General features: G+C 36.2%; 1 protein-coding gene across 1 annotated transcript in view; it reads right to left on the reverse strand.

Moving 5' to 3' along the window:
• The window catches only part of LOC123230505 (vomeronasal type-2 receptor 26-like), a 39,103-nt gene extending 23,995 nt beyond the window's left edge, over positions 1–15,108 (reverse strand). The window contains exons 1-2 of the mRNA XM_044656645.1: positions 15,038–15,108; positions 6,013–6,307 (exon numbers count right to left, since the gene is read on the reverse strand). Coding sequence (XP_044512580.1) covers positions 6,013–6,307; positions 15,038–15,108 — 366 coding nt within the window. The remainder of the gene's footprint in view (positions 1–6,012; positions 6,308–15,037) is intronic.
• Between the last annotated feature and the right edge of the window lie 412 nt (positions 15,109–15,520).

The raw sequence follows: 15,520 nt of genomic DNA on the forward strand, positions 1-15,520 counted from the left end.
TCATCTGTGGTCACCAGACCTATCCATGTCCATTCAAAATGTGCTATTAATCTGACAATACCATGGAACAGTGAGGAGTCCCTTTGGGCCACTTGGAAGACAGAAGGGAAGTGAGCCTTGTTACTCAGGATGGAATCAAAAGGCCCATAGCTGATCTGGTTGGGAAAGAAAAATGGGCCATTTGGGGGTTTGTACCTCTCATATTGTTGAGCAAATTTCAGCAAAGTACAGTCAGTAAATTTATGTTTTATTGGAAGAAACGTGGTGGATTTAAGAATTCCTTACTCATTATTTATCATTATATCTATATAAGTTTAGTTATTTAGTATCAAACAAAGAATCATTCATATTTGTAGAGAAATTATAATTAACTTGATGTAGATTAAAAAATCAATAATCTCAAGAGAATTTGTGAAAATAAATATGAAGAAAGAATCTGGTAGGACCAGATCTCAAACTTTACGACAAAGTTGTAATAATTAAGACAATTTGATATCATCTTAGAAGTACAGGTTTGTTAGTGGAATGGGTCAACTATTGTTATGCAAGTCTTGGGAGTTGTGATGGAGCTAATTAAAGATGGTTATAATAATAATTAGGGAGTACAAGATCCTAATGGGTCACTTAGATACAGTATTGATCCCAAAGGTCAACCCTAAATATTGATGATAGTATAAGAGAATATGTGAAATCTTCTCACTCTAATCCCAAGATATCAAAACAGTAGAAGAGGGCTAACATATTGAACCAAAAGGAATCAGCTGATTAGTGTATTAGTGGAAATTTGGGGTTCTTTGGGGTTCATTGAGTCTTAATATTCAGGTCCATGATATAAACTTCCTGTGGATGCTTAGAGGACTTTAGAACTATACTTCCCATGATTCAACGGACTTCCTGTCTTATGTGGTGATGTGGGCCAATGCAAACAGAAGCTTAAATAGGGAAAACTTGATTGGCACTCTCTCTTTCCTGGGGAACAAGCCAGGTGGGCAGAGGTAATGGCAGGGCATTTGAATTAGATCTTAGCAGGCATGTGGCCTTCTTAATTATCAATATGGCTTTAAATCAAGTATTAAATATTTTTAATATATCCATCTATTTCCATTTTATTTGTAACATTAGGGAACACAACTGACCCTTGTTGTTAACTGTAGCCCTAAAAGATTGATGAAGATGGTTATATTTCTTTAACTGATTAGCTAATAGACCTTGGATGATTAGTCTGACAAGACAAATTAATTAATCAACATGTTCTGACTGTGGATGGATATTTAGATCTTGACTGAAGAAATACTGGAATAAACCCTTTCCCTGACTGCCACAGGCCTCTAACAACTGAAACCCCTCACTAGAACTTTTGGGAATCACAGGCAAGTGACTTTGGTTTTTTGAAAGATGATTTAATTGTTATAAAGTTTGAGGGAAAGGGAAATTGGGTAGAAGATGGAAAGTGGGAAATGGGGTTCCTCATATTAATCAAAGTTAATAATCAGTTGTCAAAGCTTTAAATGATGCTAATTAATCAAGGACCTTTGCATGGCTAACAGTCTGGCCAGGTCTGGATGGCCTGGGCCTAGGTCAAAGATTTGACTCTGCTGATGATGGTTTTCCTTTGTGTAGATCTTTTTATTGATGATGAATCTGAGAACTGAGGTTAATGGCTACAGTTGGATAAATCTATAGTTGAAATTGGTTTGTGAGTAATGAGAGAATTAGCCCTGCCTAAATCCCTATTCCTCCCTTGCCCAATATCTCCAGACTGAGGCCAAGAGTAGTCCAAGCCTGCTCCTTTTATAGGCAATTTCTAACCGCCCCTGGCTCATGACAAGCTCATGCCATCTCAGTTCATTCTACATTCTAAACAGGTAACTGCCTATCATTCTTGACCCAACATGGCTGTCATTAACCTTCTTTACACTATACAATGTTTTGGAACAAATGATCACAATGTCCAAATATTTGATAAAAAATAAAGAATGAAGCTACTGAAGTAAGAACTCACTAATGAAAACTAAGAATCAATCTGTAGTATCAAGATATAAGTAAATTCTTACACTATTTACCAAGATAACCTGAAAATACATGCATACCTGAGACATAAAGGACAATATAAAAAGAAATTTGAGGAGCAAAGAGAAAACTACTTTTGAGATTTATGGATTGGGAAAGAATTCATGACCAATAAACTCCTGAAAGATATCCAAAACTAAAACTCCCAGGAATATTCTAGCGAACAAACCATCAATGAACCTCACCCCTAAGAAAAAATCCCCAGGGCCAGTTGGATTCACAAGTCAGTTCTATCAAACATCTAAAGAAAAGCAATCCCAATACTACATATACTGTTTCAGAAAATAGGCAGAGAAGTATTCCTACCAAACACTTTCTATTAAATAAATATGGTACTATTACCTAAGCCAGGAAGAACACAAACAGAAAGAAAATTATAGACCAATTTCCTCAATGAATGTACATGCAAATATTTTAAATAATATACTAGCAAAGAGAATACAGCAATATATCACAAGGATTATTCACTATGACAAGATGGAATTTACACCAGGAATAAAGGGCTAGTTTAATATTAGGAAAACAATCAACATAATTGACTCTATCAATAACCAAACTAACATAAATGACATGATCATCTTGATGCAGAAAAAGCCTTCAACAAAATACAACACCCATTCCTATTAAAAACACGAGAAAACATAAGAATAAATAGGTCATTTCTTAAAATGATACTTAACCATCAGCAAGTATCATCTGCAGTGGGGATTAGTTAGAAGTCTTCCCAAATATCAGGAATGAAACAAGGCTGCCCATTATCACCACTATTGTTTAATATTGTATTAGAAATGCTACCCTTAGCAACAAGGAAAGAAAAAAGGATGGAAGAAATTAAAGTAGCCAATGAGGAAACTAAACTATCACTCTTTGCAGATGATATGATGGTGTATCTAGAGAATCCTAGAGAATCAACTAAAAATTAGTTGAAATAATTTTAGCAAAGTTACAGGATACAAAATAAAACCATATAAATCATAAACATTTCTAAATATAATCAGAAAAGCTCAGAATCAAGAGCTATAAAGAGGAACTACATTTAAAATTCCTCTATAGAACATAAAATAATACAGAATCTGTTTTTCAGGACAAAAACTGAAATTATTTGAACACAATTACAAAACACGTTTCATGCAAATAATGTTAGATTTAACAACCAGAAAAATAATAGTTGCTCATGTGTAGGCTGATCTAATATAATAAAAATGACAATTCTGTGTAAATTTATTTATTTATTTATTGCCATGCCAATCAAACTACCAAATAATTATTTTATTTATTTTATTCATTTTTCTTTTTTTGATTAATTTTTTATTTTTAGAAAAAATTTCCATGGTTACATAATTCATATTTTTTACTTTACCATTCATCCCCTAAAACTCCCCAACCCCCCATTGCTAACTCACATTTCCACTGGACATAAAGTGACAAATTAAGAGTTTTTTATAAGTTTAACTGAATACATTCATATCTGGGAAGGCGATAATTGAAATCTTAAGATACCTAAGATACTTGAGAAAAGCAAGGTGCTTAAAGAATGCAAGATACCTAAAGTACCTAAAATACTTAAGAATCTTATCACTATTAAAACAAACAAAAGTAGTATACATAAAAAGAAGGAAGGTAACGAAATACGATTGACTGATACCCAAGAAAACAAGGGATAGTAAAGAGGGACATGTGGAGAATAGGAAAAGAGAGATAGACATCAAGAGGCATATAAATGGCAAATATAGAGAAGAAGATGGGGCATGGAAGGGGCTATGTTTGAACATTAATGTCATTGGAACTAGCTCAAAATGGGAATAATATTGAAATTCAATCAGCTATAGAAACCTACCTTACATTATAGAGAAGTAGGAGGATAGGGGGAATAATGGAAAGGAGGAATGGACAAAAATAAAGGTGAATTGGGGGAGGTGGTCATTGAAAACAAAGTATCTATGAACAGAGAAAGGCTGAAAGGAGAGAAAGAGAGAGATGAATAAATGGGAAAAGAAGATGGAGGGAAACATACAATTAGCAATCACAACTATGAATGTGAATGAAATGAACTCACCTATAAAGCTAATAGGATAGCAGAGTATATAAGAACCAGAATCCCCAATATGGTCTCTATAAGCAACATATTTAAAACAGGGAGATACATAAAGTGAAAAAGCAAGAGAAAAGAGCTGAAATTCCTATGCCTTAGCTAAAGAAAAAAAAAAGCAAGGACAGCAAAAGGAAATTTTCAGGCAAAGCAAAAGTAAAAATTGGTCCAAATTAAAAGAGATAATTTAGGAAATTACATCAAGATTAAAGACACCAAAGTCAATGAAACAATATCCATATTATATAGGTGCCAAATGGAATTATATCTAGATTCCTAAAGGAAAAGTTACATGAATTACAGGAGGAAATAGAGAGTAAAATGTTACTAGATGGGTGGGGAATCCACCTTCCTCTCTCAGAAGTAAATAAATCTAACAAAAAAATAAGAAATTAAGGAGTTAAATACAACTTTGGAACACATGGATATGATAGATTTGTGGAGAAATTGAGTGGTAATAAAAATGACTATACTTTTAAGATAGAGAGGAATATAGCAATACATGGCACCTTCAAAGAATGGCCTATATAATTTGACCTAAAACATCACATCCAGAAATATTAAATGAATACATTTCAGACTATAATATAATGAAAACTACACTCAAAAAAAACCAGCAAAAAACTAAAATCAATTGGAAACCATAATATTGTTTCCTAAGGAAGAAATGTATCAAAGAAAAACTCTGATAAGCAATCAACAATTTCATTAAAGAAAATGAAAATGAGATGACAACGTGTCAAAATTTATGAAATACAGTAAAAACAATATCTAAAGATAAATTTGTATCTCTTAATTCTTACATCAATAAATTAGAGAAAAATAGGTCAATGAATTTGGGCACACAATGAAAAAATACATTAAAAGAACAAAAGTTAAAACCCCAGCTAAACACCAGATTAGAAATCCTGATAATCAAGGGAAGATTAATGAAATTAAAAATAATTAAAAACATTGAACTAATCAATAAGACAAGGAATTGCTTTTATGAAAAAATAAATAAAATTGATAAGCAATTAGTTAACTTCACTAAAAAAAAAGAAAACCAAATTTCCACTACGAAAAATAAACAAGGTGAAATCACAACCAAACAGGAAATTAAAACAATTACTAGAAGTTATTTTGCCAAATTACATGTAAATAAATCTGACAATCAAAGTGAAATATATGAATATTTACAAAAACATAAATTATCCAAAAGAATCAAAAGAGAAATAAAATACTTAAACAACTCCAACACAGAAAAAGAAATTTAATAAAGCATTAAAGAACTTCGTAAGAAAAAGATGCCTGGATCAGATGGATTCACAAGTAAATTCTACCAAACATTCAAAGAACAACTACCTCCAATACTACATAAACTATTAAGAAAAATAGAGAGAGTCAAAGTCTTTTTAAGAAACAAATGATACTAATACCTCTACCAGGAAGGGATAAAAACAGAGAAAGAAATTTATAGACCAGTCTCCCTAATGAACATTGATGCAAAAATTCTAAATTAAATTCTAGCAAGGAGATTACAACATTTTTTCACCAAAATAATATGTCATAATAATGTGGGTTTTATATCAAGAATGTAGTTATGGTTAAATATGAAAAGCATCAGCATAATTAACCATATCAATAAGAAAACCAACAGAAATCACAAGAGAGAACTGCTGCCATGTTGATCTTCAGAGTCTATTGTAGTGGGACAGGGGTTTGCACTAGCCTACCTGTAGGACTCTTTGCCATGCCACAACTTGAATGATAAATTCTATCTTTAGTTCCTAGTCAGCTCTGAGAATAACCACTGTTTCCAAGACTGAATGGTGTGGGAAAAGTACAGAAGGAAAAGGCTTAGTATCTCCTACCTGTGGAAACTTGTAGAGCTCAAGCAGGGTCCCCATCTGGACAGACAGAGCTGACGTGGCTCCTCCAATGACAGCCACAGATTTATCCTGCCCACTGCAGCTGTAATTAGGGACAAGCTGGCCCTGACCAGAGAGCCATCTCAGGGAGCTCTCCAAGGTTCTTGCATCACTGTGGTAGGCATTATACAGGTAAAATCCCAAGGAAGAAATATTGGGTAACAGATTGGGGTCTCTGTTGATCTCCTCCACAGCAAATACCAGGGCCAGGACCTGCTGGTAGTTTTTGTGCATCAACCTAAGGGACAGAAAGTGGAAAACCAAGGACAAGCTATTCAAAGACAATTTATTAGACTCAATCAACAAGCATTCATGAAACATGTAATATTTCACAGACATTGTGCAGAAAGCTGGGGATATAATGAAAAAGAAATTCTTTGCCTCCAGGAACTTCCATTCTAAATAAAAAAATTACATAAATATGTACATATAAGATAAGTTCAGAATAGTTGGAAAGTAATCCTATAAATGAAGGCGCCAGCAGAAATGGGAATAAAAAAGAAAAGTGCGAAAAATCTCTTCCTGAAAGGTATCTTTTGATATTAATCTTGTAGGAATGCAGGATTTCTAATAAGTGAGTGTGAAGAAAAAGAACATTCCAGACATAAGGGACAACCAGTGAAGTGACATGGAGATGGAAGTGTGTGAGGAACATCTGGGAAGACATTGTTGGTGGAGTAGAGAGTGCATAGAGGGGAGGGACATACATGAAAACTGGAAATATAGAAAGAACTTGAGTTTAAAGAGATTTAGATTCTAAACAGATATCTTTAGACTTTATCCTCAAAGTAATTAGGGAGCCACTTGGATATCTTGAATAAGGATATCTGATCAATCTTTTGCTGGAGGAAAAAACAATGCTTGCTCTCAAAGAACTAATGGTCTAATGAGGAAAACATGTATGTAAATAAATGTTTCTGGACAAGCTATACAGAACAAATAGATATAAACAATACACATGGAAAATAAAGACCAATTAAAGACTTTTCCTTTATACTCAAAGAGGTCAAAAATTATATCACGATGTGTGGCTAATGTACAATGTGCCTGCCTGGCAAATGTGAGTTTAGGAAACTCTCTCACAAGTCATTTATAAATATCCTTTATGAACTTTTCAAATGGAAATGTCTCTAAATTTGTGCATTCTACATTTCTTTTGAGCTACTGCAATTCTGAGTTGCTCAAAGAGGATAGTAGTTTCCTTGATGTGGGCAAATCATACAAGAAAGTGCAGTTTCAGTGCTTCCATTTCCCACGGTTGATACCAAAGTTCTCCACAGTGATAATGAGAGCATGCTTGTAACATTTCCTCTGTCTTCCATTTGAGCACTTATCTTTTGTGAGTTTTCTTTAAAATACTTATTTAGGCAAACAAATAATTGAAATGTGAACAATTTGGCCAATCCGCCCAACTGAGCTCTCTGCAGTAGAGTCTGAATGCTTAGCACTTCAGCTCTAGAAAGGACATCAGTGACCACTATCTTATTTTTGCTGTGTGAACATCAAAATCTTCCTAAAACAAGTCAAGGGAAAGTGATTCAGGGAATCTCCAGTCTCTGTACCTTTGCACTGGCAGGCCCATATTCCTGGAATATATTCCACCTTACTTGCAATTACTAGAATGACTCTCTTCATTAAGACACTACTCAAGCACAGACTTGCACATCTTCATGAAGATTTTTCCCAATTGTAATCTTCCTAGCTGCTTGTGCTTACCTCAAAAATTATCTCAATGTATAGAGTGGTAGGCTTAAAGTCACTAAGATCTAAGTTTAAATCTGGCCTCAAAAAATAACTAGTTATGTGACCCTAGGCAAGTCAGTTAACTGTTTGCCTAAGTTTCTTCTTCTGTAAAATGAGCTAAAGAATTGAAACCAGCTACTTTATTATCTTTGCCATGAAGAGCCAAAATGGGTACACAAGTACTTTAATGGAATTAAAATGACTGAACAATAATACCATATTAACAAAGATTACATACATGTTGTATGCATTTTATGTGAAAATGTGTCTCCTTCATTAAGTGCAAATTCCTGGTGAGTTGAGATGGTTTATTTGTTTGTGCTTATGTTCTCAGCTGTTCCTAGAAGAGTGCCTGGCATATAATACAGCTTAATAAATACTTGCTTATTTGATTCCCCAGGCAAAACACTTCCATATTCATGTCCATTTTGATGAGAATCTGAAATGGAAGAAATTTCCCTCCCTATTAACAACCTCTGTCCTCCCCTTATCTACAATTAAATCATAAAAAAAGATTTTGCAGGATTTTTTAAAATCATCATATGTGGAGGGAACCATACCCTTGGCCTCCATTATTCAACTGGGACTAAATGAGAGCAGAAAATGAAAAGGGGAAGGAGAACATAAAATGATATTTAAACAATAAGTCAGCTATAATAAATAGAATTTTCCCCACATTTTGACTGCTGAACAAGGATCAATCTAATGAAAATAGAAAAGGAAAGGACAGGGAAAACAAGAAACAGAGTAATAGCTTAAAGGGAGGGAAAGGCAGACAGAGACATGCAGACACAGGGACTCATAATGTGATATTCAGCCTCCCAATGACCATTTTTTACAACTTTTTCCACTCTCCTAGACACATACATGTGTTAGTTCTAGAAATTCCAAGCTATTTCACTATGACACCACTAGGGCAAGAACGTCCTTGGAAAGAATCTGAATTTGGAAAGCCAAAACTCTGCTTCCTAAGTCAAAATTCTTGTCATTATCTCTATTGATTTTGCATTTCTGCACTAAGTCTATGCTCTGTTTCCATAGTTTTCCAATGGCAGGGAAGTCAGAGGACAACTTTAAGTTATAACATATACTGAGCTTTTAGTATGAGTAGCATGACAACTGAGCATGACAGTAGATGATGAGATAATCCCCAAATCCTCAGGAGATAGGTGATATTTTACAGGAGAAGAAATTGAGGCTCAGATAGATTAATAGTAGTAGTAGTGATTGTGGTGGTGGTGGTGGTGGTGGTGGTAGCAGTATTAGTAGCAGTAGCAGTAGCAGTAGTAATATTTCTATAGTTTGCAAAGCTCTTTACATTTGTTATTTCATTTGAACCTCCAAATGATAGAATTACAAAACTAGATCTGGCAGTGATTCCAGGGAGAATATTAAAGATAATAAGATGGGGTCCCTTTTATCATTATCTTTTTTAATCATCACAATGAAAAGAAACCCTTTATGAAATAGTCACACTGGCACTTACTTGTACTTCCTACAATTCCTGTCAGGATGACTTTGAAACAGTTCTGCTCCCTGGACGTTGCTCACTTCTTCTGAATGCAAGGGGAGAAAGCTACCAATAACAATGTCTCCATCTCTGGAGAGGCTGGGACTGATTTGGGGGAAACAGGATGACCTCTCAGTCATCTGAGCAGAAGGTGACAGCTGTGGGAGCATTACCAGGAGGAAAGGAATTGTCTGGCAAAATTTTTGCTGAATGTCAGGAAGCATAATCTTGAATATGAGTTAAAGTCCCAAGTCCAGGGGCTTAAGTAGTGGTTTTCACAAGCACAATGTCACTTCCTTGTACCTTGTTCTGATAAAGAACTATTTAATATTTCGAACCTTACCTGGAAGTGCTATCACATACTCTGTATACCTAAGGAAACAAAAATACACATCAGGCAGGGCTGTGTTTGGGGGCAGTAATGGGATGAGGGGAGAATTTAAGCAGCACTACATTGTAAACTGGATGTTTTCCCTCTTAGTTCTCTTGTTTTTGAGAGTGGACAGGTGTTTGACTTTTCCATCACAACTGCCCCATCATCAGCAGGGGAGATGCTCTGGGGACCATCTCTGCCTGCGGCATCTCTAGCTCCATCCTTGAGTCCAAGGGGAGGACCAAGATAGAAGTAGAAAATTATGTTTTGGAGTCTCTTTCCCTATGCCTGCTCAAGCACATGGGACCAAAGAAGCTTTGAGCTTCTGAAGATGCTTATTTTCCCTGTTTGTTATGCTTCCTCCTTCTCAGCTTGTAATCCATGTAGGTCCTTGTGTCAGCAAGGGGCTTCCATGGCTTTGGGGCTGATATAGGCTGTTACATCAGGCAGGATTTTCTCCAAGATGACCTTGGACTTCAGGCAGGAGCCAGTGAGATCACAAATTCTCAACGATGGCACCTAAGCCTACAGCTTACAAAATTTCTACTATTGATATATACATGCCTGTAATAATGGTAATATTTATGCACTTTAAGGCTTACAAAACACTGGAGGTATTATCTCTTATGGTCCTCACAACAACCCTGCAAAGAAGATACTTTATTGTCCCCATTTTACCATTGAGGAAACTGAGTCACAGCTGATGTGTCTGAGGTTTTCCTGACTCCAAGGCCAATGCTATTTTCCAAGATACCACCTGTCTCACCTGTCTGCCCCATGTGTTAACTTTGGACAATGCCATCCAAGAACAACATAACTGGGGCCAAGGGGCACCCTTTCAGGGTGCTGCCCTGGCCATGAATGATTTACAGGCTCCCTTTCCTTCCCATCCCAACAGCCCCATCACAATTTGTAATGGAATATGAGAGGTGAAAGAGCACTCCAAGCTCATCAAATTCAGTCCAGGTATAGAGGCAGAAATGAGGTTCCTGCATAGACCTCAAGTGTTCATTGTCCCCACCACAGTATTGTGACCTGATTGACTGTAATAAAGAAGCAGCACATCTGTGAAGATTTTTCAAAAATTACCTTATCTAATTCATACCTCAAAGTGTGTTCTAGCTTCTCAATGCCCTAGATCAGGGATGGCGATCCTATGGCATGTGTGCCCAAAAGGGCACCCAGAGCCTCTCTGTGGGCATGCCTGCCATCACCTACCAGAGTTCCTTCCTAGAAAGCCAGAGAAGCTCAGGTCAGAACTGCTTTAAAACCTTGGAAATGGGTTGGTTATAGGGGAGGAACGTGACAGTTGGTTTAGAAGATGACGTGTAAGTTGTGAGAATAGGTGACAGGGAAGTTAGGAGGCAGGGAAGTTTATTGGTGGGGGATAATAAAATGGGGTTTTAGATATTTTAGGTCTAAGGTTTCCCCATTCCATCAGTCAACAAATATTTAGTAAGCACCTACTTTGTAACAGGAACCACAGTATCTGTTAGGAATACAAATTCAAAAAAGAAAGATAGTCCTAACCTCCAAGTAGCTTATTATCCAAAAATAGTTGGGAACACAAGAGAGCAGATTCCAAGAGAAAGTCATGGTCTGAATAAGTACATCTGAGAATCATCAACATAAAGATGATCATTAAATCCATGGAAGTGATGAGATCAACAAGTGAAACAGTATGGAGGGAGAAAAGAAAAGGGCTCAGAACAGAGCTCTGGTCAATGCCTTCTGCCCTAGTGATCAAATAGAAGAAAAAAAAATGATCATGAATGTAATAGAAATCAAAAACAGAATTTATGGGATAAAAGACAATGATTCACAGAGAAAGGAGAAAAATACACATGCATTTACACCAGACTTTAAATGAAATATAATGACTATAGCACTAACAAATGATAGGGAAATTGCAGCATATATTATACCAGTAACAACAGATTCAAACTTAAAATCCTCAACACTTAATGACAAGAATGTTCCAAATATATAAGATCATAGCATAAAAATAGAACATAAACAGAAAGATCAATTAAATGACAAATCCAAATGCAACAGTACAAGAGATAAGCTTAAAAGGGTGTTCTGAGCAGTTTCACACAAAGACAGAAAACGACAGAAAAGAAACTGCAAAACAAGAGACTATTGGGAAGGAAAGAACATTATCCTTAAGCACTGACACAAGCAAACCTCCAAGAGAAATGGCACATGAAAATGTTAATGGAGAAAAGATTGCATTGACATTCTAGGATATTCAAACTTAAACCGAACAGTAAAAGATTTTAAGCCTAAACAATCTCTGAGAAAAACCTTAATTCAAAAATTTCCAAACTTACAAGTTTCTGTTACTTCAGGAATGCCTCCAGTTAAAGAGAACTCTGAATGCTTAAAGGATAACCAAAGCAAGATCATGTAGAAACAAGGGGGAAAGGAAATAAGTGGAAAGAGGGAAACAAGGAAAATACACTAGGAATAGACACAGAGTTCAACAATAATACAAAAGCTCTGTTGTCTATGAATACACATCATAACATAATGTTTCCTTGACAATTCCCAACTCCTTTTAATCTTGCAGATGCATCACACATAATTTTATAGTCCCATTGCCCAAAGTTTAAGTTAAAACACCTAAAGCTACCTGTCTCTACTTGTTTACACACAATGTAAAGAGCTTGTTGAATCTGGGATGCCTAGAGTAGTAGCAGAAAGGATAGCCTATTTTAGATTTGAAAGAGCTGACAGGTGTCTTGGCTGTAATTTAAGTGGTTCAATGACTGAATCACTTGCTAGTGCTGTAAGGGGCTTAGTAATTTCCCATAGCAAGGGATTCGCTGTTTACCTAACCCTGTTGCTCCTAAAATTGCTCTTAACTGTTTCTTAATGGTAGGTTTTTCTTTTTTCTTTTTGTCTTTTTCTTTATGGACCTTAGAGACAAAAACAGCCTTACTCCTCAACTCCTCAATTTTTGAATACTTTCAGTGCACTTGGGGAAAATGGAAAAGGCACCAGCAGTCAAAATGCACCCTAAATATTCCACTTTGGGGAGACACCACTGAACCTTTTCCTTTGAGATCTTGTTGCCTCCTTTATGTAATTCTAAAAGAAGATGTTTACTATCTTCTTGACATACTGTGGAATTTGGTGAGGCCAAGAGCAAATAACCCACATATTTAATTAATTGTCTGTTTTAAAATGTAGTATTATGTGTCATGGCTCAAAATTTGTGCAAAGAGGGTAGGACTTTACACATAACAGTGAGGCAGATGATCCCAAGTCCAGTGTAAACTTTTCCAGGTAAAGGCAAATAAATTTCTGGAATCCTCTTGAATGGGTATCAAAAAAAAAGGCTGAGCAAAAGTCTACTACTTTAAAGTAGGTGGATGTACTGGGAATAGAGGAAATTGTTGTGTTTGGGTTTAAAACGACAGAATATTTTTATGACATGATTATTTACAGCCCTCAAATCTAGGAAAAATCGATATTGAACTTTTCCATCTGGGCCTATTTTTTACTTCTAACAGGTAAAGTAGGTGTATAGTATTCTGATTTGCATAAAATTATTATTCTTTGCTCAATGAATGAATTTATTACTCACTGAGTAATATGAGGGGTGATTCCCTCAATTGCTTCTTTTGATAGAGGTCACTGAGGAATGGAGGGAGCTGAACCTCCTTTTGTTTTAATCTGAACAGGAACAGCTGATTTAAGTAGGTCTACATCAGAAGAAGATGTGGCCCAAAAAGACTGAGGCATATTAGTAGGTATTCCCAAGGTGGGAGGATATTTCATCTCCTGGCTTTCTGAGAGAAGTACAGGAAGGAAATTTAAAGATTCCTCAGGTATTTCTAATGACATAAAGCCATCTGGAGAGCAAGTTATTGTGGCTCTAAGCTTCATAAAATATCTCTCCCCAACAAATTTATAGGGGATCCAGGCATTGAAAGAAAAGAATGCTCTATAGTTAGGTTTCCCATGCATACCATGAGAGGAGAATGTTTTAGGACCTTTTGAGGTGTTCCTGATAAACCTACTACATTTAGAGAGCCAATAGAATTACAGCTTTCATCTGGTTTACTCACTAGGATTGATTTTTATGGGCCTAAATCCAAAAGGCAATTATAGTATGAATTTCTCAGTTTTAAGGTTACATGAGGTTCATTGTGATGTGGTGGGAGGTATACGGATAATTGGCATTAAAATATCAGGGTCTAGAAAAATTAAAGGTTTCACTTTTTCATTCCAAGGCCCTTACTCTTTCTCCCCATCAAACCTTCATAATCTTTGGGTAATTCTTTGGGCTCCCCCAAGGGACATTAGAACCCTGAGTAGTTCGAAGGTGAGATCCCCTTAAGATAGACTGTTGTGGGGTAATTTGGTTTAACTTATCATTTTTCCAATTTATATTCCTAGAATTTTTATCAGTCCTAAAGTTGTGATTCCTGAAATCATTATTATAATTATTACTTCTACAATTATTTCTATAGTTATTATTCAATTGGGTATTATTTCTGATTGCCTGGAACAAATTCCTACAGTTCATAATTACATGGTCCTTCTTCTCACAGACGTGGCTGGTAAGGAATTGATAGATTCTTGGAGAAGAGCAAGTGCCATTGGTTGAGTATCATGCCCTTTTTCTTGTTTATCCATTCTTTCTCTTAAAGATATTAGTTCCTTCTGAATCTTGCCCAGGAAATCATTAGTCTCTTCTGTTTTCCTTTATGGACTTGAGAGAAAAAAACAGCAGTACTCCTCAACTCTTCAAGATCCAACTCAGGCCACCTTGGGCAATGCATTTTAAAGTAATCCTGGACCACTCTACAACACTTGTTGACAAATTGTACCCCTATTTGCCTAATATCCTTTTCAGTAGAAAGGTCCAGGTCCAGGTATCTACCTCCTAACTCAATGAGACTATCCATGAATTGGAAGGGTGTGTCATCATCTCATTATGTAAGACATTCAAATTCGCCCTTTTGGAGCATTCTTTCATAGCTTTAAGAATGGCATCCCTAGCACAATTTAATTGTACATATTCTTCAGAGTTATCATATTCCCATTTAGGATCCTGAGATGGCAAGTGTGCTCCCTTGTGCCCTTGGAGTTTGTTAACATGAGAGAGAATCTTATTCCTCTCACATTCTGTTAGGAAGGCCTGGAGCAATTTTTCAACATCTTTATAAGAAGGGTCATAGTGGAAAAAATCAGCCATCTTTTTTATTACTGATATTGGTTCTTCATAAGTAGGAGTATCTTGTTTTAATTCCTTAATATCTTGGGGTGAGAAAAACATATGTTGTTTTAATGTTATCACATCCCCATCATGTCCTATGTTGGACACTTACCTTAAGGGGAAAAGGCCATCATAGGAATCAGAATCAGCCTGTGGTCTTGGTTTCTTTGGAGTTGTTTTCATGCTTACCGAGACAGTATGGGTAGGAATTGGAATGGTAGGAAGACAAAGTTTTCTTGGAGCTGGTGTAAAGATGTAATACAGACCAGGGCATTCTGGAACTTTGTAGTTGGAACACTGAGGAGGCAGGACCAGTGACCATTGGTGAGGAGCAGAGGGTTCTGGGTCAGAAGAGCTAGAAGGAACAGCTTTGGAGGGATGCCAAGGTGGGAAGGGATTGTATTTGGGCTGTGTGACCCTCTGAAGTGAGCCCTGGAGGTTTTTCCTCAGACTTCCTAAGAAGACTTGCAGTTACTCTGGATTTATGCTGGTTCCTGAAGTTCATTGAACATCCAATAACAGCTTCAATTGAGTTGGGCAGGGGTGTCTGGACTTCTGTTGGGGAGCTGGTCCCTGGACCCCATTTGTTTTGAGC

This window comes from Gracilinanus agilis, chromosome 1 (assembly GCF_016433145.1).
Source record: "Gracilinanus agilis isolate LMUSP501 chromosome 1, AgileGrace, whole genome shotgun sequence".
NCBI classification, from domain to species: domain Eukaryota; kingdom Metazoa; phylum Chordata; class Mammalia; order Didelphimorphia; family Didelphidae; genus Gracilinanus; species Gracilinanus agilis.